The sequence below is a fragment of the Puma concolor genome, chromosome B4 (assembly GCF_028749965.1).
Source record: "Puma concolor isolate L17-30 chromosome B4, mPumCon1.1.hap2, whole genome shotgun sequence".
Taxonomy (NCBI): Eukaryota; Metazoa; Chordata; class Mammalia; order Carnivora; family Felidae; genus Puma; species Puma concolor.
Genome location: NC_141673.1, coordinates 6459101 through 6484102, shown reverse-complemented (window position 1 = coordinate 6484102; position 25002 = coordinate 6459101). Strand labels below are relative to the sequence as shown.

The window sequence follows — 25002 nt, the reverse complement described above, 5'->3', positions numbered from 1 at the left end:
AGGCTGACCAGAATGCCCAGCTCTCAGAGACGGCTTCCTCAACACCAACCAGCTGGGGCCTCACCTGGCAGAGAGCATTTTCCTCTGGCCCAGCCCTGGGGCTGCCAGCAGGGCACCTCTGGTCTCTCCCGGGATCTTGGCCAGGCATCCAAGGTGAGGCAGGAGGGACCCCACGGGCGGGGGGCAGCATGGCCCTACTCTGGTAATGGGCTCTTGGGGGCATCTCATTTGGCCTCATTTAGGTTATGCACCGGGGGTAAAGGGTAGGAACGCAGGCTCCCCACGCCAACCCCACCCCCAGGCTGTCAGCTTATTGGCTGCTGGGTCCCTAGACTCTGCTCTCTGGGCAGGCTGAGTGACCTCAAGCTTGTCACCAACCCCCTCCAGCCCCAGATGCTTCCCCATCTGCAGGATGGGGCTAATGTGGGCTGTGTGAGCGGGTTCGTTTCATCAACCACCAAGCACTTGGTGTCAGGGCGTCACTTTTATTATATTTATTATTATTGTGTGTTGATCGTGGGTGGGGGGGGGGTGTTTTCCTTAAAATGCTTTTCCTGAGCCAAAAGAACTCCACGCCCCCATGCCCTGGGGTGGCCAGCTGGCACATCTCACCCTTGCAACAACTCTGGAAAGAAGAAAGAATGGGGTGGGCAGGCAGGCCTCCCCCAAAGGGCTCCCCAGGCCAGCTCTGCATGTCTCAGTGCTGCTGAGAAAGAAACCAAAGGCAGAAAAGAGCCAGGCACCTACCTGGGTTCACGAGGCTGGGTTTGCACCCCCGGCTCTCCTACAGGCTGCCTCCCCCTGCTCCTCAGGAGCTCCCCTCTCCTTCCTATCCCCTTTTCTTGGGTTTTTCCATGCCCCCGTGGTGGGCACCTCAGCCCCCACCAGCCTGGCTTCCCTGTGATGCCCTGGAAGACGCTTTGGTGTTCACGACGGCTCTGGTGTGCCGTCCAGATGACCCAGATGTTCACCCGGCTCACTCTAGCTCATTCTGGCTGCCGCTCCCCCCTCCCCGCCCCCCGGGACCGGCTGCCTCCACCCTGAGACAGCACACTGGCCTGGGGGTGTCCCACCAGCCTCACACTGAAGGGAGTGTATCCAGGGACCTACAGCAAGGCCTCCAAGAACACCTCCTGGGCCAACAGTTCCCCGCCCTCCCCCCAGCCTGCCCCAAATCTTGGCCTGCAGCAACTCGGGCCTCCCTCTCCCAGGCCGCACCCCCCCCCCCCCCCCCCCGCCTCCCGCCCCGTCTTGCCTCCCCCGGGGAAAGGTGACCGGGTGCCCCTCTCCATCAGGATGCCTGGGTGGGGCGCGGGGTGGGGGTGGGGGGGCCCGGCACGGCCCTCACAAGTACATCTTCATGGCCTCGTGTGTCGTGGGGCAGTAGCGGGCATGGAGCTGGGCCAGCAGTGCCCTGGACGTGGCCTTGAAGCGGGTGCCCTGGCTCTTCCTGTTCCACACGTGGACGGCGTAGGTGGCGTTGAGCAGCCGGCGCAGCTCCTGGGGGCTGATGTCCTCGAAGTACTTCTTCCAATTCTGCCAGGGGATGGGGTAGAAGGCCTCACAGGGCAGGGCGGTGACCCCGCGGCAGGCGTGGCTGTCACCCAGGCTGCGGACGGAGCACCACTTCTTGAAGACCCGCGTGAGCAGCTGCGGGCCCTGGTGGCCCCAGATCCAGCCGTTGTAGTGGGCCACGAAGTCTCGCATGCACAGCGCCATGAACTCGTGGTGGCGCTCGAAGGCCAGGAAGGCCCCGTTGAGGACGTAGCGGGACTGAGTGCCCAGCGTGTTGGTCAGATTCCGCAGGCTCTTGAGGACGATGAAGTCCGTGTCCAGGTAGATGCCCCCGAACTTCCACATGAGCGCGATCCTGGAGGCGTCGGAGAGCACGGGCAGCAGGTAAGGCTCCCACCGGCGTCGCCTGGCCGCGTACCAGGCCGCCAGCGGCGTGTCCCGGAACAGCTCTTCCAGGTCCAGCGGGAGCACGTGGACGTTGGGGAAGCAGCCCAGAAGCGAGAGCCCCAGGTGCCGGGGCAGGGAGGCGTTCCCGCCGGGCAGCCCCTTCATCAGGACCACCACCCGGGACTCGGGGTGAGCCCTGGCCGCCGACTCCACGGAGCACATGAAAAGGAAGTTGGGGTTGGTCCGGTCTGAGGTCTCCAGGAAGAAGATGTTGCCCGGAGGCGGGGTGCTGGAGATCGGCGTAGGGGGCACCAGCCGGGGGCAGGGGACGTCGGCAGGCAGGTTAGAGAACTCCCTCTGGCCGCCGGGCTCTCCCGCGATGCGCCAGTAGATCATGACGGAGACGAAAAACGTGAACTTGAAGCTGATGATAAACAGGGTGCAGACCCGCTGCCTCGGGGCTCCCCGGAGCAGCCGCAGCAGGCAGTCAGGGGGCCTGGACATGTTCTCCCCAGATGACCCCAGGAGCCTCCAGCGGGAACTGGCTGGTCTGCAAGAGACGAGCAGCACATCAGGGCAGGCTGCCACCTCCCTAAGCCCGAGAAAACGCTTCCCACAGACACCGGCCACGGCCGATGCTGGCTTCCGAAGCCCTGGGGCCCGCTGGTCGCAGAGTCCCATCTCCTTCCTCACCTGGGAAAGCTGGAAAAGGTCTGGGCAGAGTCCCTTTCGCTCTCTGTGACACACCTGTGAGCTTCCCAAGGACGCAGCCAGTGCTATCTACGACACGTGGCCATCGCGGGCCCAGGCCGGGGTTCCGGCACCCACGAGGGTTGTCAGAGGTGATGCTCCTGCACGCGGCACACAGGCCCCTTTGCCGGGTGAGGCCGGTCCCCCTCGGGCCGCTGGCAGCCTGTGATTCGAAGCCTAGCGCTTTACCCCTCAGCCCCATTCAGCTCCACAGACCGGCTGGAACTGCGCCGAGGAGGCAGACGGCCAAGCAGCCTTGGGGACTTTCTGCAGAGAAGCCTGGGGCTCCGGCGGCCTGGGCGCTGGCTGCTAAGGGGCTGGCTGGCAAGCTTGCAGGACGGGTGGGCTCCAGACACACGGGGATGCGTGCTGGGTCCTAAAGCCCTTGCCTCAGACGCAGTGGGGTTTCCTGGGCACCTGGCTTCCCCAGCCCCTGCCCTGGGCTGTGCAACTTACAGACGCAGGTCTGGAGGGAGAGGGGCGGGGAGGTTGTGCCGTAGCCCGTAACCTTGCCCAGGACTATTGCCCTTGGACCCTCACCCTCTCCTGGTGATGTCCACTTGGCCAGCAGCTAAGAACATCCTGGGGGCCTGGCAGGTGGCTGGGGGAACAAAACAGGCTTGGGCTCTGTCCCCAAGGGTAGGACTATAGGAGCATCTGGGAGGCACAGGACCTGACGTGTACCTGAACCAGCTAAGACCTGGGGCAATGCACTCAGCTCGGATTTGCCACCTTCAGGACGGGAACACTGGAACCCACTAAAGGGTTGGCCGTCACCACACACGTGCCAGGTGACGTGCTCAGCACTTCACACATAGTCAACTTCTTAAACCCTCACAACCACCCTTTGCAGAGGCGATCATCGCCCCCATCTTACAGGTGAAGAAACCGAGGCACTGAGAAGTCTGGTAAGCTCACATACAGTCCCACGGTAGACAAGTGGCAGGGCAGGGCTTGGAAGCCAGGCCATCTGGCTCCAGAGTGCACTCTCTCACCACTGCACCATCCGGCCCGGGAGAGAACCGGCAGAGGGGACCTGGGAGTGCACCTGGCACTTTGAGGACTCTGTGCACATTCGCCGGGGCTGTTCTCGCTTTTCGCAGGATCCTGGCCACCGTGTACTCAGTGCCTTCTAAATTCTTGGTGCCCCACGCACACCCCCTCTGGCTCTCAGTAACCCCAGGGGTAGTTGTATCATTTCTCCTTCAGCGGCCAGGAAACTTGGACACAGAGGGGCGGGGGGACTGGGTGCGGCCCGCAGGCTAAGGGGAGCTGGAGTCACCCCTTCCCCAGGACAGACGGATCTCCTGGCCGGAGAGCGAGACTGAGCAACTGGCCGGCCCTCCTGGTGGAGGGCCGGGAACCGCGATGACGTCACTGGCTGGTAACTGACCAGCCTGGGCGGCCCATGGCGGCGAGGTGGGGATCTGGGCAGCCGGGCAGCCCTCCTGGAGACACGCCCTGGCTCAGCAGCCAACCTTCTCTGCCAACAGGAACACGGCCCTTCCACAAGCTCTCCGCGTCCACAAATCCATCTGTAAGACACAGCGAGACACAGAGTGAGGGGGGTGGCGGGCTCACGGAGTCAGCCCCCAGCCGCACAGGGGGGATGTTCATTGATTTGTTGACTGTCTCGGCCCCACAGGGAATGTACTTGGGAGAAAGGGAGAGCTGGGTGCGGCTCTGCCCTGGAGGAGCTCTCAGCGTGTGGGGGGACCATCTGGAAATGCACTAGTCACAGTTGAAATGGAGCAAAGGGCCCAGCGGGGCCAGGGAAGGTGGCTTCTGGAGAGGTCACACGGATGGAGGGGCCTTAGCCAGATGGGCCTCCATACCGCCAAGGGCGCCTGCACACCTGCCCTCCCCAGAGCCCGGCTCAGTCCTTGGCGCATAGTAGGGACACACAACCTGACTCATCCTCTCGTGGACCCGCTCACTCACTGACTCACTCCCCTGGCCGCCAGAGGGACACTTCAAAAACACAAGCCAGGTCACGTCATTCCTCTGTTCAGACCCTCAGTGATGTGGGAGGCCCCGGTCGCCCAGGTGCCCCCATCCCTGACCTCACACCCCCCTTGCCCTACCCCAGCCACGCCTGGCCTCCTCACGCCTTCTCAACCCCACGGCCCACCCCCGTGCTGCCATCTCAGGGCCTGCACACTTGCTGTTCCCTCGGCTCTTCCCATGGTGTTTACCCGGCTCGTGCCCTCACCTCCCTCTCGTCCTCAAAAATCATGCCTCCCCAGCCCTTCCATAGTCCCCTGTGGAGCTCGCGGCACCTCATCGAGCATCCTGGACATTCGGCACTCGTTTGTTTGGGTTACTTATTTGGAGCATCACCCCACGAGGGAGGACAGGTATTTTCTGCCTTTTGTTCAGCATCTAGAAGAGATGACGCTTGGAAGGTAGTTAACAAATACCAAGGGATGTGAGTGACTCGGCGGGTGGGTGAATGAAGGTGGGAGCGACTGAATGAACGAATGAGTGAATGAATGAGTGAATAAGTCAGCGAGCCAGCAAATCAGCACGTGACCGAATAAAGCAGTTGAGCGCCTGTGTGAGGGACCTGGGGGTCGGCGGCTGGGTCAGGAGTGGCAGGGCCAATATACATCAAGAACCTTGCGTTCCCCCGCCCTGGTTTTCGCCTGCAAGGAGAGGCTATTTTGGTCTTGAGTATTTTTAACCCAGTGTGAACCACACCGAGCAGGGGACAGACAGTTGGATCGAGCAAGGTCCTGGCTGCTCGGGGGTCCCGAGGCGTTGGGGTGATCTGGGCCTTCTGTGGGGTGGGGTGGGGTCTGGGCCTGTTGGGGAGACGGGATTTGCCACCTGAGCCCGCACCGACCGCAGGGGACAGTACCGGCCCCGAGCAACACCGTATTTGGTGCTCGAGCCCAAGACCCAGGAATAGAAACGACGCGCGGGGCCAAGTTGGCCACAGCCAAATACCCGTGTGACCTCAGGCCCGAAGCATGCTCCTGGCCCCCCTGGATGGGCCTCGCAGCTGTGGCTCAAGTCCTGACCCTTGTCAGTGGAGCCTGGCACACTGCTCCTCCTCCTGCCTCCCTGCCTAACGCTTTCAGCCCTGCACCGGGGAGAGATTTCCAGTTAGCTGGTCAACCGTGGCCACTTCCCTGCCCTGAGCTCTTCTGTGGCTCCCCATCCTCAGGGACCCTCCCAGCCCCCCATGATCCATCTCAGGCAGGACGCGAGGGCGAGAAGCACACAGCCGGCAGGCCAAAGGGCCAAAGGCCTGACCGCTCCCTGTGGGTTTGGCCCTTGCATTAGTTTTGGGGGCCCCACGTCAGGAGCGTCAGCATCAGGGACCAGCCCAGGGCCTTGGAATGGCCCCACTACCTGAAGGTTGTCCTTCATTCACGGCCCACAGTAGGGGCATCTCCCTCTGTCCTTCCCTCGGCTTCCAGGTCCAGCCCAGCTCAGCCCACTGCTGGCTCACCACGACCCAGACAGAACAGGGTCGCGGCAATGGTCAGACACAGTCCACGCTTCCTGAACGACTTACTACCAGGATAGGTGCTCACTGTCCCTGGGGTTCCAGAGCTAGGCCCTTGGAGAGTCTGATATCCCAAGGGGGACACAGAGGCCCAGAGACGGTAAGGGATTTGGCCAGGGTCTCGCAGCAGCAGAGAGTGGAACTGGCACCCTCAGGGAGCTCTTCCTACCCCTCTGCAAGAAACGTCCCCTCCCCGGGCCTTCCTCGAGCTGCTGCAGGAGGCTGAGAGCCCAGCAGAAGTCTCAAACCACAAAACCAAGGAGATGTGCGAGACTCTGATCAGCATCCTGTATCGGCTTCCTGTGGCTGCGGAAACTGATGACCACAGCTCTGAGGCTGAACGCAGACGCGTATCTTCTCACAGCTCTGCAGAGTGGAGGTCTAAATCCAAGGTGTCAGCGGGACCACGCCCCTTCTCGGGCTCCGGGGGAGAACCGTTCCTTGCTTCTCCCAGTTTCTGGTGGCTCCAGGCATTCCTGGGCTTGTGGCCGCTTCCTCCAATCTCCGCCTCTGTCTTCACGCGGTCTTCCCCTCTGTCTCTTGCAAGGACACTTGTCATTGTACTTATGGCCCACCTCACTAACACGGGATCATTTCCTTAACTCGAGATCCTTAACTTAGTAACGCCTGCAAAGACCCTTTTCCCAAAGGAGGTCACATTCACGTGTCGCAGGGTTAGGACGTGACAATCTTCTCTGAGGCCACTATTCATCCCACGACACCTCCTTTCTGTGTCTCTCTGTCCTGGAGACTCAGAGCCCCTCTCAGGTCACACACTGCCTGGAACATCCCTGAAACGGCAGCTCCGTGGAGAATGTGCCTGGGGGGGGCCTCTCTGCGTGGCAGGACAGCACTGGGGAGTCCCAGTGGACATGGGGTGGCAGGCTTTGCCTGCCCAGCATCCGTCCCCCCTCTGCTGATAAGAATATCCTGATTGCCTTTGAGGGACCACCTCTGCCCCACAGACCCCACTCTCTAGCTCTTGGGGGCGGCACACATTCAGATCTGCCTAATGACTGTCACGTTCTCCAGCCACAGTGAGTAGCTGGGGGCAGGGCATGTAACCCAGTGCGGGCCAAGCAGAGTCAGGAGCTTTCCAGTGGGGTCTCTAAGATGAGGCCCGAGCCGGAGGGGAGAGCCTGGCTGAGGCTGAAGCCGGCCCAGAGGCAACAGAGCCAAGAGACGGAGAGAGAGAGGCACGATGACATCATCTTTACATCTGGATCCCGCTGTGTTTGAAACTGGTACATCCTGCACTTTCCACAGACACAGAGACGGGGTGGGGGGGACGTGGGAAGAGGCTGCCAAATTGAAAGCAGGGACACTTCTGGAGACAGGACAGGATCAGGAACTCAGACCCTCTTTGATGGGAAAAATCAATACTAGAGCTTGGAAACCCTGCTTGAAGGGTCCGCTGTCCTGTCCCTGCACACCCCCTCCCATCTTTCAGGGCATAAATAAATTCTTCTCTTTTTAAAAACTTTTTAAATGTTTATTTATCTTTGAGAGAGACAGAGAGACAGAGCACACACGTGCATGGGGGAGGGGCAGAGAGAGAGGGAGACACAGAATCCGAAGCAGGCTCCAGGCTCCGAGCTGTCGGCACAGAGCCCAACATGGGGCTCGAACTCACAGACTGCCAGATCATGACCGGAGCCGAAGTCAGAAGCTTAACCAACTGAGCCACCCGGGTGCCCCAGTAAATGAATATTTCTACTGAAGGAGTAGGAGTTGCAGTTATTAGAAAGTGATCCTCGTAAAAATGGCTGTTTTCAGAATGGAGGTTATAAAATGTTCCTCCTCCAGAGCCTATAAGATGTTCTAAAGCCAGGGAGGTAGGGAGGTAGAGACTTCTTTTTCCAATAGGAATATGGTAGATTCTTGGTTCTGGATCTTTCCCCCCTGCTGATGTCATACAGAGCAACACAGGAAAGAGAAAATAAGCCACAAGCTACAGCCTTAGCAAAACCGGGGCATGAAAAACCCGTAAACTCCAACTCGCAAAGCTGGACCCGAGTCCAGCAGATACAGCGGTGAGGTGGGGAGGAACGGGGGGGGGGGGGGGGGGCCGGAAGTGGAAGATCGTAGAGATCGCCACTTCTAAAAGGAAGACGAGTAAGTCAGAAGACAGATGTAGCCTGGATGAACCAGGAGAGTTCAAGGATGCAGGCAGGTGTCCCCTTGAACCCGGTTGGGTTCTGTGAGGCAAAAGAGCACTGGGTCCTGAGAAGGGTTGTATTCTAAAGGAACAACCCATTTCCATAAAAGCAGAGGAGGGAGTCTTTCAACAGAGAAACTTAGAGAACTTGCCTGGCCTGTCTCCCAATTTCTACCAAAACCTCCTGTTAAATGCTGATCCGGAAAAATTCAACCGATTTGAATATAAAAAACAATGGTGAAAGGAATAAACACAGTGTCCATATAAGGAAGCTACAAGAATGAAAAGGAGAAGGAACACTAATGTTCTCCTATGTAGAGAAACTATTCACTATAGTTTAAGCACTCACTATAGTTCGGGGCGCCTCGGCGGCTCAGTCGGTTAAGCGGCCGACTTCAGCTCAGGTCACAGTCTCACAGTTTGTGAGTTCGAGCCCTGCGTCAGGCTCTGGGCTGACAGCTCGGAGCCTGGAGTCTGCTTCGGATTCTGTGTCTCCCTCTCTCTCTGCCTCTCCCCCACTAGCACTCTGTCTCTCTCTTTCTCAAAAATAAATAAACTTTAAAAAGAAATTCACTATAGTTAAGAAAATTCATTACAGTTAAGAAAATTCACTGTGAAAATATCACCACATGGGGCACCTGGGTGGCTCAGTCAGTTGATGATGATCTGGCTCAGCTCATGAACTCACGGTTGGTGAGATCGAGCCCCGTGTCGGCCTCTGCACTGACCGTGGAGCCTGCTTGGGATTCCCTCTCTCCCTCTCTCTCTGCCCCTTCCCTGCTCGTGCTTTCTCTCTCTCTCTCTCTCTCTCTCTCTCTCTCTCTCAAAAATAAATAAATAAACTTAAAAAAAATCACAAAACACGTGGCATCCGGGTGGTGCTGACAGAGCGGAGCCTGCCTGGGATTTCTCTCTCCCTCTCTCTCTTTCTCTCTCTCTCTCTCTGCCCCTCCCCAGCTTGCTCTCTCTCGAAAAATAAATACACATTTTTTAAAAAAAAATCACCACAAAACAAATAAAAATTCGAATACAAAATTACAGCATGAATTTAAAACAATGAGAACAACAACAACTTTAAAAAGTAATTCTAGCCATGAAGGCAGACCAAAAAGCAGAAGGTACAAGAGCTGGAGAAGAAACAATTAGGCAAAGTGACAGCAAGAGAAGAGGATGATGTGTGAGGACTGACAGACCTCAGGAAAGAATTAGAAGGCGATAAGAAAAACACTTCGGAAATGAAAACCAAACGGCCGGAGACACACGGGAGCACGGGCTCCATACAAAGTATCGCAAGAGATACAAACAGGAAAGGGAGAAGAAGTCAAGAAAATCCAACAGAAATCATCAAGGAGATGTTAGAACTGAAGACACGAGGTGGAACAGGCAGCAGAGGGGAGCCAACAAACGTGCGGCCAGGGCTCCTGAGGAAGAAAATGACGCCAATGGCTAGAAGAAATATTTGCGATTATAATTCAGGAGAACTTACCTGAAATAGGGGGAGACTTGATCCCATAGACGGAAAGGCACACCGTGCGTTAGACAGCAGTGGCCCGGAACCGTGAATCCCGAGACGTCTAATAGTAAGATCTCTGGACTTTAATTTTTTAAAAAAATGTTTTATTTTATTTTCGAGAGACAGAGACAGAACACGAACAGGGGAGGGGCAGAGAGAGAGAGCGAGACACAGAATCGGAAGCAGGCTGCAGACATTGAGCATGTCTCCACAGAGCCGGATGCGGGGCTCGAACCCACGAACCGTGAGATCGTGACCTGAGCCGAAGTCGGACGTTCAACCAGCTGAGCCACCCAGGTGCCCCCAAATCTCTGGACTTTAAAGGTACTTTAAAGGACTTAAAGGCCCCTCTGAGGCTTTAGAACTGACAGAAGATATGCCTTAATCACTCAGTACAGTATCAGCTGAAATGGGGCAGCCACAAGAGAAAGGGAAACCCGTTAAGTTTATTGTTGTTCATAGAAGAGAAACAACAGAGACTCTCTAAAGAAAAAAGAAACTAAGAGTATTTTATATAAGGGTGTCAATATAAATGTAGCCACTAGAACAAAAATACAAGCTATCCCGAATATCAGAGGGATTTTTTTTAAACACAGTGGAAGAATAAAGAATATAGCCCTCCCACATGTGCAAAGACATAGACATACATACACAACATGATGGAAAGAACACCAGACACGTGTCGCATCAATATATATAAACAGGCTTGCCTCGCTTACCTTTACTAAGAGAAAGATTTTTTTACTTAGATCCCAAACAAAACCCAACTCTATCCTGTATTTAAGAGATATACATCAAAATGATTTAGAATGGTTAAAAGCAAAAGAAAGAGCAAAAATATAAAAACAAGTATAAACAAAAAGAAAGCTGGGGCCGTAATCTTAATATCAGACTGAGAATTCAAGTAACCATCAGTAACTGAGCCAAAGAAGGGCCAATAATAATGCTAAAAGGTATAATTCACAACATACCAGCAGCAATTTTCAGGAATTAGAAATTACAGAATGCTACGATAAATAGATTGAAACACACTAATAAGAGATTTTAATTCACCACTCTTTTTTTAAAATGTTTTAAATGTTTATTTAATTTTGAGAGAGAGACAGAGACAGAGCAGGAGTGGGGGAGAGGCAGAGAGAGAGGGAGATACAGAATCTGAAGCAGGTTCCAGGCTCCGAGCTGTCAGCACAGAGCCCGACACGGGGCTCGAACCCACGAAGTGTGAGATCATGACCTGAGCCAAAGTCGAATGCTTAACCAACAGAGCTAGCTACCCAGGCACCCCTTAAGTCACCACTCTTAACCCAAGAAATAAATATAAATAAGAATTCAGAAGATGTAAATAAAGGATCAGTGAGGTTCTACACTGTATCAAACTCTCTATCTTCATAATAGGCAACACACTTTGTTCTCAAGAGTTGATGAAGCGTTCACTAAAATTGAAAACAAAACTGACAAACCTTTAGCTGGATTCACTGAGAAAAAAAGAGAGAGGACTCAAATAAACAAAACCGGAAATGAAAGAGAAGAAATAGCAACCAACACCACAGAAACACAAAGAATTATACGAAAATACTATGGAAAATGACATACCAACAAATTGGACAACCTGGAAAAAATGGATACATTCCTAGAAACATATAACCTTCCAAAACTGAATCAGGAAGAAATGGAAAATCTGAAAAGACTGATTACCAGCAATGAAACTGAATCAGTAATAAAAATAAATAAATAAATAAATAAAAAACAAAAACCCAACAAACAAAAGTCCAGGACTGGATGGCTTCACAGGCGAAGTCTACCAAAGGTTTAAGAAAGAGTTCACACCTATTCTTTAAATAGTTAAACTATTCCAAAAAATAGAAGAGGGAGGAAAGTTTCCAAATTCATTTTATGAGGCCAGCCTTACCCTGACATCAAAATCAGATAAAGATACTACTACAAAAAAAGAAAACTATAGGCCAATATTTCTGATGAACATAGATGCAAAAATTGTCAACAAAATATTACCAAGCAGAATCCAACAATATATTTAAAAAATCCTTGGGAGGGGCAGGGGAAAAAAAGCACTCAGCATGATCAACTGGGATTTATTCCTGGGATGCCAGGTGGCTCAATATCCAAATCAATCAACATGACACATCCTATTAACAAGGGAAAGGATGAAAACCATACAATCATCTCAACAGATGCAGAAAAAGCACTTGAGGAAGTACAACATCCATTCATGATAAAAACCCTCAAGAGGGGCACCTGGGTGGCTCAGTCGGTTAAGCGTCCGCCTTCGGCTCACGTCACGATCTCACGGTCCGTGAGTTCGAGCCCCACTTCGGGCTCTGCGCTGATGGCTCAGAGCCTGGAGCCTGTTTCGGATTCTGTGTCTCCCTCTCTCTGACCCTCCCCTGTTCATGCTCTGTCTCTCTCTGTCTCAAAAATAAATAAACGTTAAAAAAAAAAAACGCTCAACAAAACAGGTTTAGAGGGAACATATCTCAACATAATAAAGGCCATATATGAAAAACCCACAGCTAACATCATGTCAATGGTAAAAAACAGCTTTTCTTCTAAGGTCAGTAACAAGACAAGAACGTTCACTGTCACCACTTTTATTCAACACAGTACTGGAAGTCCTAGCCACAGCAATCAGACAAGAAAAAGATATAAAAGGCATCCAAATTGGTAAGGAAGAAGGAAAACTCTCACTATTTGCACATAACATGATACTATAAAGAGAAAACCTAAAGTTTCAAAAACAAAAACAAAACAAAACAAAAAACTATCAGAACTAATCAGCGAATTCAGTGAAGTCATAAGACATACAGAAATTAATACACAGAAATCTCTGTTGCATTTCCACACACAAATAATGAAGTAGCAGAAACTGAAATTAAGAAACCAATCCCATTTACGATTGTACCAAAAGGAATAAAATACCTAGTAATAAACTTACCCAAGGACGTGAAAGATCGATACTCTGAGAACTATAAAACACTGATGACAAAAATCAAAGATGACACAAAGAAACGGAAAGGTATTCTATGCTCATGGATCAAAAGAACCGATATTGTTGAAATGTCCACACGACCCAAAGCAAGTTACAGATTTAATGCAATCCTTATCAGAATACCAACAGCATTTTTCACAGAACTAGAACAAATAATGCCAAAATTTGTATGGAACTGCAAAAGACCCCGAGTAGCCAAAGCAATCTTGAGAAAGAAGACCAAAGGTGGTGGTTTCCCAATCCCAGATGTCAAGATGCACTACAAAGCTGTCATCATCAAAACAGTATGGCACTGGCACAAAAACAGACTCCTAGATCAATGCAACAGAATAGTGAGCCCAGAAATAACCCCCCGCTCGTATGTCCACTTAATCTTTGACAAAGGAAGCAAGAATACGTAACGGGGAAAAGACAGTCTCTTCAAGAAATGGTGTTGGGAAAACGGGACAGCCACATGCAAAAGCATGAAACTGGGCCGCTTTCTTCACGCACACAAATAAACTCAAAATGTATCAAAGAGCTAGATGTGAGATACAAAACCATAAAATTCCTAGAAGAGAGCACAGGCAGTAATTTCTTTGATCTCAGCTCTTGAAACCCTTTTCTAGATACCTCTCCACAAGCAAGGGAAACAAAACCAAAGACACATGTGTGAGTCTGGAATTTACAAATTGAGTCTGAAGTTCATATACCAAAATAAACAAGCCAAGACCCATAGGAAAAGCCTGAGAAGGAGGAAAAAATGAGGAAGGGCTGGAGTGCTTTAGATATTAAAACACACTCTAAAGTTTTTTTTTTTTCATGTTTATTTATTTTGAGAGAGAGAGCGAGTACAAGTGTGCATGCGTGAACTGGGGAGGGACACAGAGAGAGGGGGAGAGAGAATCCTAAGCAGACTCTGCTGTCAGCACAGAGCCCCATGAGGGGCTTGATTTCATGAACTGTGAGATCATGACCTGAGCCAAATCAAGAGTCAGACGTGACTGTGCCCACGTGCTCCTATAAATTTTCAATAATTAAAACAATGCAGTCTTTGAAAAAAAATTAAGTTCATGTATTTATTTTGAGAGAGAGAGAGAGAGAGAAGGAGAGGGCAGAGAGAGAAAGAGAGAGAAAATCCCAAGCAGACTCCACACTGTCAGCACAGGGCCCTATGCGGGGCTCGAATTCACGAACTATGAGATGATGACCTGAGCTGAAACCAAGAGTCAGATGCTCAACAGACTAAGCCACCCAGGCACCCCTAAAACAATGCAGTCTTACACACACACACACACACACACACACACACACACACACACACACCAGAAAACAAAAACAGTGCAGTCTTAGCATAGGAACAAACAGGACAATGAAACAAAACCTATCACAGCAACAATGAAGTGCTTGCACATCCAGTAAAGGCAGTATCTCCAATCAGTAAAGTTAAATGGGTCTTCTAAGGTGTTGGGCAGGTGGAGTAGAAGCCCGGTTCACCTCTCAGAACATGCCCCAGGATAAACTCCAAATGGAAAATAATAAACCCCATAAACATGCAGAACAAAACATGGGTGAATTCCTTTGTAACTTCAGAGTTGGGAAAGTTTTCTTAATTATGTAGGAAATCCATCCAGAAGCCATAAAAGAACAGATGAATAAACTCGACTCCTTGAAAATGCCAGCTGATCTGTGTCCTCCTCCAAGACACCATCAGGGAAGTCAAAGTAGAAGGAACTACTTGGGAGAACTTTTGTGCCCCTCGGATCCCAAAGGTCCACTTTTCCTAACCTCTAAAGAGCTCCCAGAAGTCAAGGAGAAAACGACCAACAACACAGAGAAGAAAAAGAGGCCAAGGGCAGCTTTCGCACAGGCAAAACACGACCCTTAATCTGTCAGACCCTTAATCTGTCAGCGAGAGGGAGGATCTTTTTGTAAGTAAAAGAAATGCAAATTGAAACACTCAGATAGCATCTCTCACCTGTCAGATTGGCAAAAATCCAAAACTTCGACAAGGCTGGGAGCAAACAGGCATCTCGCACACGGCCGGGAGGCATTCCAGATGGTACCAGTCCAGTGGTGGAGGGCAGCTGAATGACATCCACCGAAACCCCTTCGCCACGCCATCCCAGTCTGTGAATTTCTCCGTAGATAAGTGCCATTTGTACAGGTCACAGGTTGGTTCTCGATTGCAAACGATGAAAAACAACCCAAGGTCTTTCTCGAAGGCACTGATTACACATTGATGCCATGAAAAACAATGTCAGCTCCCAGAGGGCAGGGACCAAGTCTGCTGTGACTCATTGTTGCGTCTTTCGTGGCCAGCACGGACGCTAGCACAAAGCGGGGGCTCGATATATAGGTAGATAGGTGTAGATAGATAAATATATATATTCTGAACGAGTGAGTAAATGATCCCTAAACGGCCCACAAAGCCAAGATCAGATACGGTAACTGACCAGGGAAATGCCCTTTGCAAACTGTAAGCTATGTGTGGATGCAGATTACAGCTGGTAGAAAGTGTAATTGACACGTCCTGCCTCACCATCTGTGGGTACAAATTAAGGTCACACGCCTTTGACTTTTCATATTAAAGTACCTGAGTGTTCACGGGTCCCGAGAGAGGAAAGGCCACCTTCCCAAAGCCTGGGAGACACGATTTGCACCTAGGGAAATCTGCCCCCAAGTCTTAGACCTCTCCTCTCTTCCCGAGGCCATCCCTCCCTGCCAGGGTCACTGCCCCTCTGCACCGGAGGCTGGACTGAAGATCGGGCTGCCTGGGGTTGGCTTCTCAGGAGCATAGGGTGAAGTCACCGTCCCCGAGCTCTCTGCTCAGTTCAGGCAGCACAAGCCACCACGAGTCTGGATTCCTACACCTTTGCTGTCTTGGCATGTCCACACATGCACTTGCCAGGACCCCCTGCAGTGCCCCGGTGGCAAGGAGTGGTGAGCTTTCTGCGTCGGTCGCTTGCTCTGCCCAGAGATCACAGAGGATCAGGTAGCAGAAAACTCTTCATCGGATGAAATCATGCCCGGCTTTAAGCAAGACTGGTGCCTTTAGCACTTAGGTCTAGGCTACATTCTCGGTTAATTTTTGTGTGTGGTATGAGGGAAGACTGCGGCTCATTGTTTTCCGTAGGGATGGTTAGTTTTTCCAGCGCTGGTCCGGAAATGTCTGCTCCCACACTGAATTACCTTGGCACTCTGGTCAAAAATCAATCTGCTGTTTGAGCGGGAGTCTGATTCTGGACTCCATATTCTGCTAATTGAACGACAGGTCTACCCTTGTGCTAAGACCACACGGACTTCATAACTGCAGCTTTATGATAAGTCTCGAAATCAGGTATCCCTCCCACCCTTTGTCCTTTTTTTAAGAATTGTTTTGGCCACGATAGGTCCTTCATACTTCTGTGTCAATTTTAGAATCAGCCGATCAATCTCTACCAAAAACTGCTGGGATTTTGATGGGGATTGCACTGAATCCGTACGCCAATTTGGGGAGAATTGTTATCTTAACAATATTAAATCTTCCACTCTGTGAAAAAAAAAAAAAAATCACGCCTGCAAATGCAATGCCCATGGAAAAGGCATTTAGAAACTCTGGCCTGGGGGGCTCAGTTAGTTAAGCATCTGGCTCTTGATCTCGGCTCAGGTCCTGATCTCACGGTTTGTGGGATCGAGCCCCACATGGGGTTCTGTGCTGTCGGCGGACAGTCTGTTTGGGATTCTCTCTCCCTCTCTCTTTGCTCCTCTCTCGCTCACACATACTCTTTCTCTCCTAGAGTAAATAAATAAACTTAAAAAAAAAAAAAAGAAAAAGAAAAGAAAGATAGAAACGCTGGCCTCAGTTAAGAGTCTGGAGTTCACCCTACTTGGAAGAAAGTTTCCATGTTGCTTGACTTTTTCCTCTTTTACTGTATTCAAGATTAAAGCTAATTGGCAGCAAAAGACAGTGCCCACCCTGCCCCACGCGGTTTGCACACACACACAGCACTGCCCACACTCGGTATTCTTTCAATTAGCAATAATCGCGCCTCCGATAAACCTCATTGGCTACGATACTGCCACTGAGCAAAGCTCACACTCGGTATTCTTAACAGTCTTTGCTAACTGCACATTACCTGAGCAAGGGACCTGGTTTCTATCTTCTACACACTTGCTCTATGATCTTGGGGTATGGCCTCCCCCACCATTTCTGAGCCTCAATTTCTCCACCCGTAAAATAAAGAGCTTGGAAAAGACCATCTCTAAGGACCCTTCTAGAAAGAACTTCCAAATCTGGTTTCTCCAGCACCAGTTCGGTTCATGGCCAGCATCGGCCTCTCTAGACAGAGTATTTCAGGGCCACCTGCCCCTTGGTGTCAGGCCAAGAGCGCAGGCAGATAATAAGGCCAAGGGGCTGATAATTCACAGATAAGAGAGTTCCTGCTGAAGCTGATACCAAAAAGTCTTCTTGGAAAGAAACCGAGCCAGCCCTCGGCATCACACAGAGCACCCTGGTCCTTCATTCAACAAATGCTTGAACACCTACTATGTGCCGCCCCCCACTCCAAGGTCTGGAAACACAGACAGCAGTGAACAAAGCAGATACTCTTCGGCTTCATGGAGCTGAAATCCTAGCGGAGAAAATTAACGGATAAAGAAATACAGTAAGCGATAACATGTGCTGGGTTGAGAAATACAGCAGGAACACTGGACTGGAGGACCAGGGGCAGGGGTGCTACTTTACATAGACCAGCAAGGGATGGCCTCTCTGAAAAGCCGACAGAGACCTGAAGGAAGTGAGGGGGCAAGCCTTAGGGCTACCTTGGGTGGGGGGGGGGGGGCGGGTAGTGTGTCCAGGGAGGGAAATCAGTGAGTGCAAAGGCCCTGGGGCATGTGTGCCCGAGGTATTGGTGGAATAGCAGAGTAAGCAAGGTGGCAGGAAGGACAGGAAGTCAGAGAGATAATGAGGAGACAGGTCATGGGGGGCCTTGAGGGCCACTGGAAGGATTTGTCTCTCTGATTGGGAGACCTGCCTTTGGGAGATTTTGAGGAGGAAGGGGCTACAATGTACCTTATGCTTAAAGAGATCTTTAGGATCTGGATGCTTTTTGAAACTAAACCAAGGGAGACGTGTGGCAACAAGAAAACAGTTACGAGGCTCTTGGGGATAATCCAGAGGAGAGGGAGGCACAGGGCTGGGACACAGGGGGACAGCGGCTCTTGCAACACCTTTCTGACACATCTCTCCTGCCCATCTTCAGCCCTGTGACCACAGCCCAGCTCAGGACTCTGTCCTCTGCCTTGAACCCCAGCAGGTCTCCACACCCCACCCCACCCCGCAACACCCATGCCTTGTGGGCACTTCCCCAGCACCCCCCGCCCCTCTCCAGGCCCACAACCTCCAGACCAGCCAAGCTGACCTCTGCCACATTGCTCAAGCCAACAGGCTCTGGGAATTCCGGATTTCTGCAATACGTCCCTCCTTTCCCTAAAACGCCCCTCCGCGCTCCCCTGTTCAGCAACCTCTTAACCGAAATATGTGGGAAGAGCTGCCATTTGCCAAGAATGTGCCACGTGTGAGGCATCCTGCCAAGCACCGTTCACCCTTTACTGTGTCCTCGTATCTACCACCACGGCCCCATTTTACACATGAGAAAACAGAGAGACCGACAGGAAAGGTGACCCACCCAATGCCGCGGGGCTAGTAAGCATGGGAGGGAGGATTTGCACCCAGGTTATTCTATCTGCCCCAAATTCTCAGACAGCCCTTCCTCCCTGAGTCTCTCCCGACCTAGACGAGCAGGGCAGGCCACCTCCAGGAAGCTGCCTGGATTTTGGCACAGCTCCCACCGTGGGGTGTGGGGTGGGGCTCCCGCGCCACACACAGTAGGCCCTCGTGGTTCCCTTCCAAATGAGCAGCACTCACCCCAAGGCCTGGCCTCGCCCACAGCCTGGATCCCGGGCAGACCCTCAGGGCCCCGGGGGAGTCCCGCTGGGAATGGCCAGGGTGATTTGGCCTTGGGGCCTTCGGGGCACTGAGCCAGATGCCGCTCTCCCGAGGCTGTAGGTGACCCTGACGAACTTAGGGAGGGCCTGGCGACAGCAGGTGGACCATAAACTTGTGATGACCGAGGGATAAAGGAAAACCATCCTGACGCTCCAGGAGCCCTTGAAAATGACGGTAAAAACTTGGAAGGAAAATCAACTCCATGGCTCAAACCCGCCAGGCTCTGGGAACTCCGAGTTTCTGTAAAATGTGCCTCCTGCTTCCCAGAATGCCAGCCCCCCATCCCCTCCCCTGCCCCAGCAGGCCTCCAGCCACAGTAGGTAAGATGAGCTGCCGTTTGCTAAGAGTCCCAAATGCCATTCCTGGCGGCGAGGGTGACGGGCGACGTTAGCTGTGTCTTCGTGCCTGCGGCTACTGTCCCCACGTGTCCACAGAGAGGGGGACGTGTCCAGTCACCACCCTGCAGCGACACCTCCTGCTTTACTCTCTCTTGCGGACGGTAGTGTGACGTCACTAAAGGCCTGAGGCGAAAGCACGTGCCACGGTCAGCCTCCCCGTGACCTTGGCACCTCGAGTGCCCGCGTCGGCGTTCCGGTGGAGCCTTTTCGGTCCCTTTCCGCGCACCTGCCACACACAGGGCTGCCGTGGACAGACAGAGCCGCATACGCACGGAAGGGGACCCTATTCCCCGCGCTGTTCTATACCTTGTTTTATTTTTCACCCAGAGACACGCCGGGCCCCTGTATTTTCAAACCAGATAGTGGTGGTGCATACGGGGCGACATCCACGTCCTGAAACTCATCGAGCCGCGCGAACGGTTCTGGAACAAACCCGCTCGAGAGCACACGTGCCCTCTGCCCTCCTATCACGCCCACAAACGCAGACCCGTACCCTCAGTTCCCAGGGTCGCGCGTCACCTCGCGTGGTTAGTCGCATCCTTCGTCCCGCCTGCTTCCCGTCCGGGCTGCCGGAAGTGTGGTTTCCATCCTTCTGCTTTTACGGGCGACACCGCGGTGACTGTCTTTGAGCACATCCTTAATTGCTTCGGGAGGACTGGTTCCTCGAAATGAGCCGCTTGGGCCGAAGGAAATGGAATTTGCACTTACAGATGCGGCACACTAACTGGCCTCCAGAAAGGCTTTCCAGAGCTCACGTTGTCATCCCCTCAGCATGGGGAGGGGTGAGCGCGCTTGAGTTGACGTTTGTGACTGGCTCCCCCGTGACAGGCGCGGAGCTACGTGCTCAGCGTCCACTTCCTGAGGACTTCCTGTGCACAGCCACGGGGCAGAGTGGCTTTCACACGGTAACCCACTTAAGCCTCCCGCCAGCCCTCTTCGTATCCAGCGGGCACTCTTCGTATCCACCAGTTTTAAGAGTTGAGGGAACCGCTGGGGTTCAAACCCCCTCCCCTAGGTGAAAGGGGTCTGCCTGTGGCCAAGTTCAGCTGGGAGTGCTGCGGCCCCGGAGCCTCAAACGTCCCCCACCCCCCGCAATAAAGAAAAGGCGCGTAACTCTGAGTCTTAGTTTCTTCACCTGTAAAATGGGCAGAATGGCACAGGGTGACCGAGGGGGTTAAATAAGGTCAGGTAACAGCGTCTGGCACCGGGTAAGGGCTCAATCGTGGAAGCCCGCCCCCCAAATCAGGAGGTTGCCTTGGAGACCCGAAGGAAGGCGCAAATGAGGACTGCAGATGACCCCAGAGAGGTGGGGGCGGGGGGGCGGCCGTGGGGACCTTTCTGGGCTCTGTGTCTACACCCGGGACAACAGATTCTGCTCTTCCAAACCGAGTCTGTTGGGTGAACGTGAAGATCACTTCTCCCGCTTCACCCTCACGTGCCTGCCTCCTCACCCAGCGCCCCTCCCCCCCCCCCCCCCCCCCCCCAGTCTGTCCATTCAGACCTGGCGCTGGTGGGACTTCCAGGAAGTGCTCTGTGTCCTGCTGGAGTCAGCTCCTGGTGGGTGCGGGTGTGGGCACAGGGGAGAGTGTGCAGGCACTAAGCAGAAGGGGAGGGGTTCTTCTAGTCCCGTGGCCAGCTCAGCTTCCACGGGGATCCGTCCAGAGGGAAAGCAAACAGGCAGACAGGAGAGGAAAGGACACTCGCTCGGACTAAGATGGGCACGGCTTCCTGATACCTACCAGAAATGGAGGCACCAAGAGGAGAGCGGTTCTCAAGGGCGCGCAGTTAATGTTGGAGGGCCAACGTTGAACCCATCCCCGCCGCTCATCAGCTGACTGAACCAGAACAAGGCACCTTCCCTCCCCCCAGTCTGTAAGTGGGGGGTGATAACACCTGCTACCTCCCAGGGAAGCAGGGAGGACCCCAGGGGATGAGGCTGGCAAACAGCATTGGGAGCTGGGACCTCAGGACCAGAATCTCTTCTCTCCACTGAGCTCTTCCGCCTCTCTCTACATGAAGATCGAAGCCGGTCCCTAAGGTGTCGGTCCAGCCCTTCCCTTTCGCCTCTTGTCCTCACCAGCTCAGAAGGTCCCTCAACCAGTGCCAGACACCCCCACCTCCTGCATCTCTGGGACCTCAACCTGCGGACCCGCCTCTCCTCCGGGACTCAGCTGCTCCGTGCTCTGGCTCCTTCCCGTCAGCTCATAAATGCAGCCATCTCCATCATTGAAAAGCACCACAGCAGATAAAGTAAAATAAAAATAAAAAACGTGCTCCTCAAAAACACACACCAGTGGCAGCAAAAGCAAAAGGCAAATGATAACCTGGGAGGAGGTCTTTGCCACCAAGAGACCAGACGAGGGGCAAAGACCTCACGGATGAGCTCCAACAAATGAATAAGAAACACACATATGGTGATAACCATTTCGCAATTCACGCATGCCAGATCGTGCTGTATACCTTCAACAGACACAGTCCTGCCTGTCATTTATATCTCAGTAAAACCAGGGTGGAGGGGGGGCCTGGGTGGCTCGGTCGGTTGGGCATCCGACTTTGGCTCAGGGCATGATCTCACAGTCCGGGAGTTCGAGCCTCGCATCAGGCTCTGTGCTGACAGCTCAGAGCCTGGAGCCTGCTTCCGATTCTGTGTCTCCCTCTCTCTCTCTGCCCCTCCCCCGCTCCCGCTCTGTCTCTCTCTGTCTCTCAGAAATAAACATTAAAAAAAAAATTTACGGGGCGCCTGGGTGGCGCAGTCGGTTAAGCGTCCGACTTCAGCCAGGTCACGATCTCGCGGTCCGTGAGTTCGAGCCCCGCATCAGGCTCTGGGCTGATGGCTCGGAGCCTGGAGCCTGTTTCCGATTCTGTGTCTCCCTCTCTCTCTGCCCCTCCCCCGTTCATGCTCTGTCTCTCTCTGTCCCAAAAATAAATAAAAAACGTTGAAAAAAAAAAAAAAATTTAAAAAAAAAAAAATTTACAAAAAAAAAAACAAAAAAAACTGGGGGAAAAAAACCACACAAAGATCCCGGACATTCATACTCTTTGACTCAGAGTAATTTCACCTCTAGGAAATAACGAGAAATGCATACTCACAGCCTGAGGAGGTACAGAATGGTATAGGCCCTCTACAGAGCCAGCTGGCTCTAGGTAGAGCCCTTCTAGAACTTCCTATACATCAGATGCAGTGACTACCAGGTAATTCTCTTTCCAGGAAAGATCTGGCAATGTATAAATGCGAAAGTTCCATGTAACGTCATCCCAAAGAGCCAAATATTGAAAAGCACCTAAATTTCAAATAAGGTCTATTAACTAACATGATGTAACGTATCCAAGTGCTGAAAAATATTTTAAAAAGTGTTTGCGAGAGGTGAGGCATTTGAAGTTTTCATATAGACAAGGTATATTCAACTACGTTAAAAAAGTATTTTTGAAAGTTTGGCAAAATGGTGAATGTGAACGATTAGGTATCTCCAGGTGATGCAAATATGGAATCGTCCCCTATTTCTCACAGTTAATTCACTCAAGCAACATTTAGTGAGCACCTACTACGTGCTGGGCTGGGCACTGAGTTTCGGGCGAGGTTCCGTCCCTCCAGAAGTTTCCAGTCAGGAAGAGGAGGGGAACAATGAAAATACGGGGGGGGGGGGGGGGGGGGGGGGGATGGTGTTTAGCAGGAGCTGAGAGCTCACCTAGGGGGTAACGGTTGGGAAGAAATGCATTCAGGAGAGCACAGCAGGCGCAGATCTTGGTTGAGGCCAGGAAACGCATACCCCACCCACCCACCCGCCCTTCGGGGAGGGAGAGGAGGGAGAGGGAGAGGGAGAGGAGGGAGAGCCGGGAGGGGCAGCAGCCAGCGGGGAGGGAGAGATAGGGGAGGAAAGAGCTGTTTCCACATTTCAAGCTTCCCTTTCTCATCTGCCCTTTCTTCCAGTCTGGTCGCAAACGTCCCCGGCGGCCACTTGGTCTTACTCTGCCCTCGTTCCAATTTGGACCTTTCACCTAGACCTTTCTAGGCAGCTGAAAGGGCTTCGGTTGGTACAAGGAAAGGAGGTGCATGTTTAAGAATTTCTGTTTTGGAGTTTGGACTCCAATATAGAGCTGTCCTGGCACACAAGCAGGGACGTGCGTTCGAGACACTAGGCACAAGTTTGGGAGGAAGATGAACCCCGAGAAGATTCCACCTTTCAGCTCCTCCCTTTCTTTCCTTCTGTATTTGGACCTGACTGGGGGACACCCCTAGGGGATCCCTGTGGGAACAGGGTGTGCAGGCCTAGGTATGCAGGGTGTAGTCCTGGCCAACGTGGGCCCTGCTTTTGGGGACCCCCAAGTGGCCAGCTGGAGCAATCCCTGAGGATCTGGGGGAGACGGAAACGGTGTCCTCCAGAGAGAGGGGTGGGTGCGGGGGAAGATGGCTTTTAACCCTCTCGGTGCCAGGGGCTCGGCTGAGTCTGTCAAGGAGGTGGGAACTTCTGTTCCGCGGTGTCAGGTGAGGAAACTGAGGCAAGGGGGCTCCGCGAGCAGCGGAGGGGACTGGACCTCCCCGCCAGAGCCTCTCCCGAGCACAGAGCAGATCCCACTCAGTGTTTCCCGTCTGGAGAAGAGGGAGGGGGCGAAGCAAGCCGGAAAGACGGTTCGTCGCCGGGTCCGGATCCCCGGGGAAGAAGCGCTCGGGCCCTTCTCTCCACCTGCAGGGCCCTCCCCCGACCTGGGCGCTGCCGAAGCCTCAGCATCCTCCCCCCACCCCGCGCCGACGCCTCCCGCCCCGGGCGGTCTCCCCTCCAGCCGGCCGCTCCCGCCCCTCTCCCAGCCGCACCCCCTCCGGGGCCAGGGGCGAGCCCCGCCCGGCGGCCAGGCCTCCCGAGGGGATGCCGCGCCCCGCGCCCCAGGTCGCCGCGCAGCGGGGCTCGGCCCCGGGCCTCCCGCCCCCTCGGCCCCTCTCGGCGGGCGCAGGACCCGGGCCCGGGCGGCGCTGCTCCGAGGGCTCCCGGGCGCGGCGCGCCCTCCCCTCGCCGGCCAGGCTCCGGGTCCCGCCGCCGCGCTCAACTTCGGGGCGCAGTTGGCCGGGGACCGCCGCGCCCAGTCGGCGCGCACCCTGGCGTCCCTCCGGAACAGGTGGCCCGGGAGGCGGCAGGGCCCTCCCCGCCCCCCCCGCAGCCCACCCTCCCCCCTCCACCCCGCGGCGCCCCCGCCCGCCGCCCCCTGCGCGCGGCCCCCGGTACCTCCGGCTCCCGCGGCGGCGGCGGCGGACGAGCTGGCCCCGCGGGGCGGCGGCGGGAGGCAGTGCCCGGAGTCCGGCGGCCGGAGCGCCGCCCCTCCGGCCCGGGCGTGGTCAGCGCCGCCCCGCCCGCCCGCCGCCCGCCGCCCGCCGCCCCTGCTGGGTCCCGGCTCCCCGGGCCGCGCGTCCCCGCTGCTCCCGGCGCCGCGGCTGGACCGCCGGCCGACGGGCATGGGGAGCTCCCGGGCCTCCCGGCCGCCCGCCCTAGGGCTTTATAATCCGATTGCCCCATTTAACAGATGAGGAAGCCGAGGCTCACACGGTTGTCCCTTGAAGGTCATGCAGCCGAGTCGGGGCAGCGTCAGGACTGGAACCCGGGCCTGGAACATCTGCATTAACCTCCCCAGCCCCCGTCCCCAGCTGTGACCCGAGCTAAACGCCGTGCAGGCATTTTTCAGTGATGTGCTTGAACCTTCACAACTTCCGAGGGTCCTCGCGGCTGCTGCGCCCTGGCCCCCACCCCCCACCACCGGGCCCTCCTGCGGGTCCACCCCCCACTCGCCCTGTTGTCCCCCCTCCTCTG

The 25002-nt window shown here is 54.0% G+C and overlaps 1 protein-coding gene and 1 pseudogene across 1 annotated transcript; both read right to left on the bottom strand.

Annotated features, from left to right (window-relative positions):
* Positions 1-465: 465 nt before the first annotated feature.
* Positions 466-18089, bottom strand: A4GALT (alpha 1,4-galactosyltransferase (P1PK blood group)). Its single transcript, XM_086712110.1, has 4 exons — positions 16939-18089; positions 14799-16595; positions 4131-4187; positions 466-2452 (listed from the first exon to the last, which is right to left on the bottom strand). The coding sequence occupies exons 2-4, from the start codon at positions 14942-14944 to the stop codon at positions 1345-1347; spliced, it is 1311 nt and encodes a 436-aa protein (XP_086568236.1). The 5' UTR covers positions 14945-16595; positions 16939-18089; the 3' UTR covers positions 466-1344.
* On the bottom strand, positions 16828-16896 carry LOC147578849 (U4 spliceosomal RNA; annotated as a pseudogene).
* Positions 18090-25002: the final 6913 nt, after the last annotated feature.

Excerpts from the sequence above, each read along its gene's own strand:
- A4GALT (XM_086712110.1), bottom strand. The coding sequence starts at position 14,944 with ATGGCGTGGCGAAGGGGTTTCGGTGGATGTCATTCAGCTGCCCTCCAC. Across the intron at positions 4,188-14,798 it reads GATTTTTGCCAATCTGACAG|ATGGATTTGTGGACGCGGAG; the intron begins GTGAGAGATGCT and ends TGTGTCTTACAG. Across the intron at positions 2,453-4,130 it reads TGTTCCTGTTGGCAGAGAAG|ACCAGCCAGTTCCCGCTGGA; the intron begins GTTGGCTGCTGA and ends CGTCTCTTGCAG.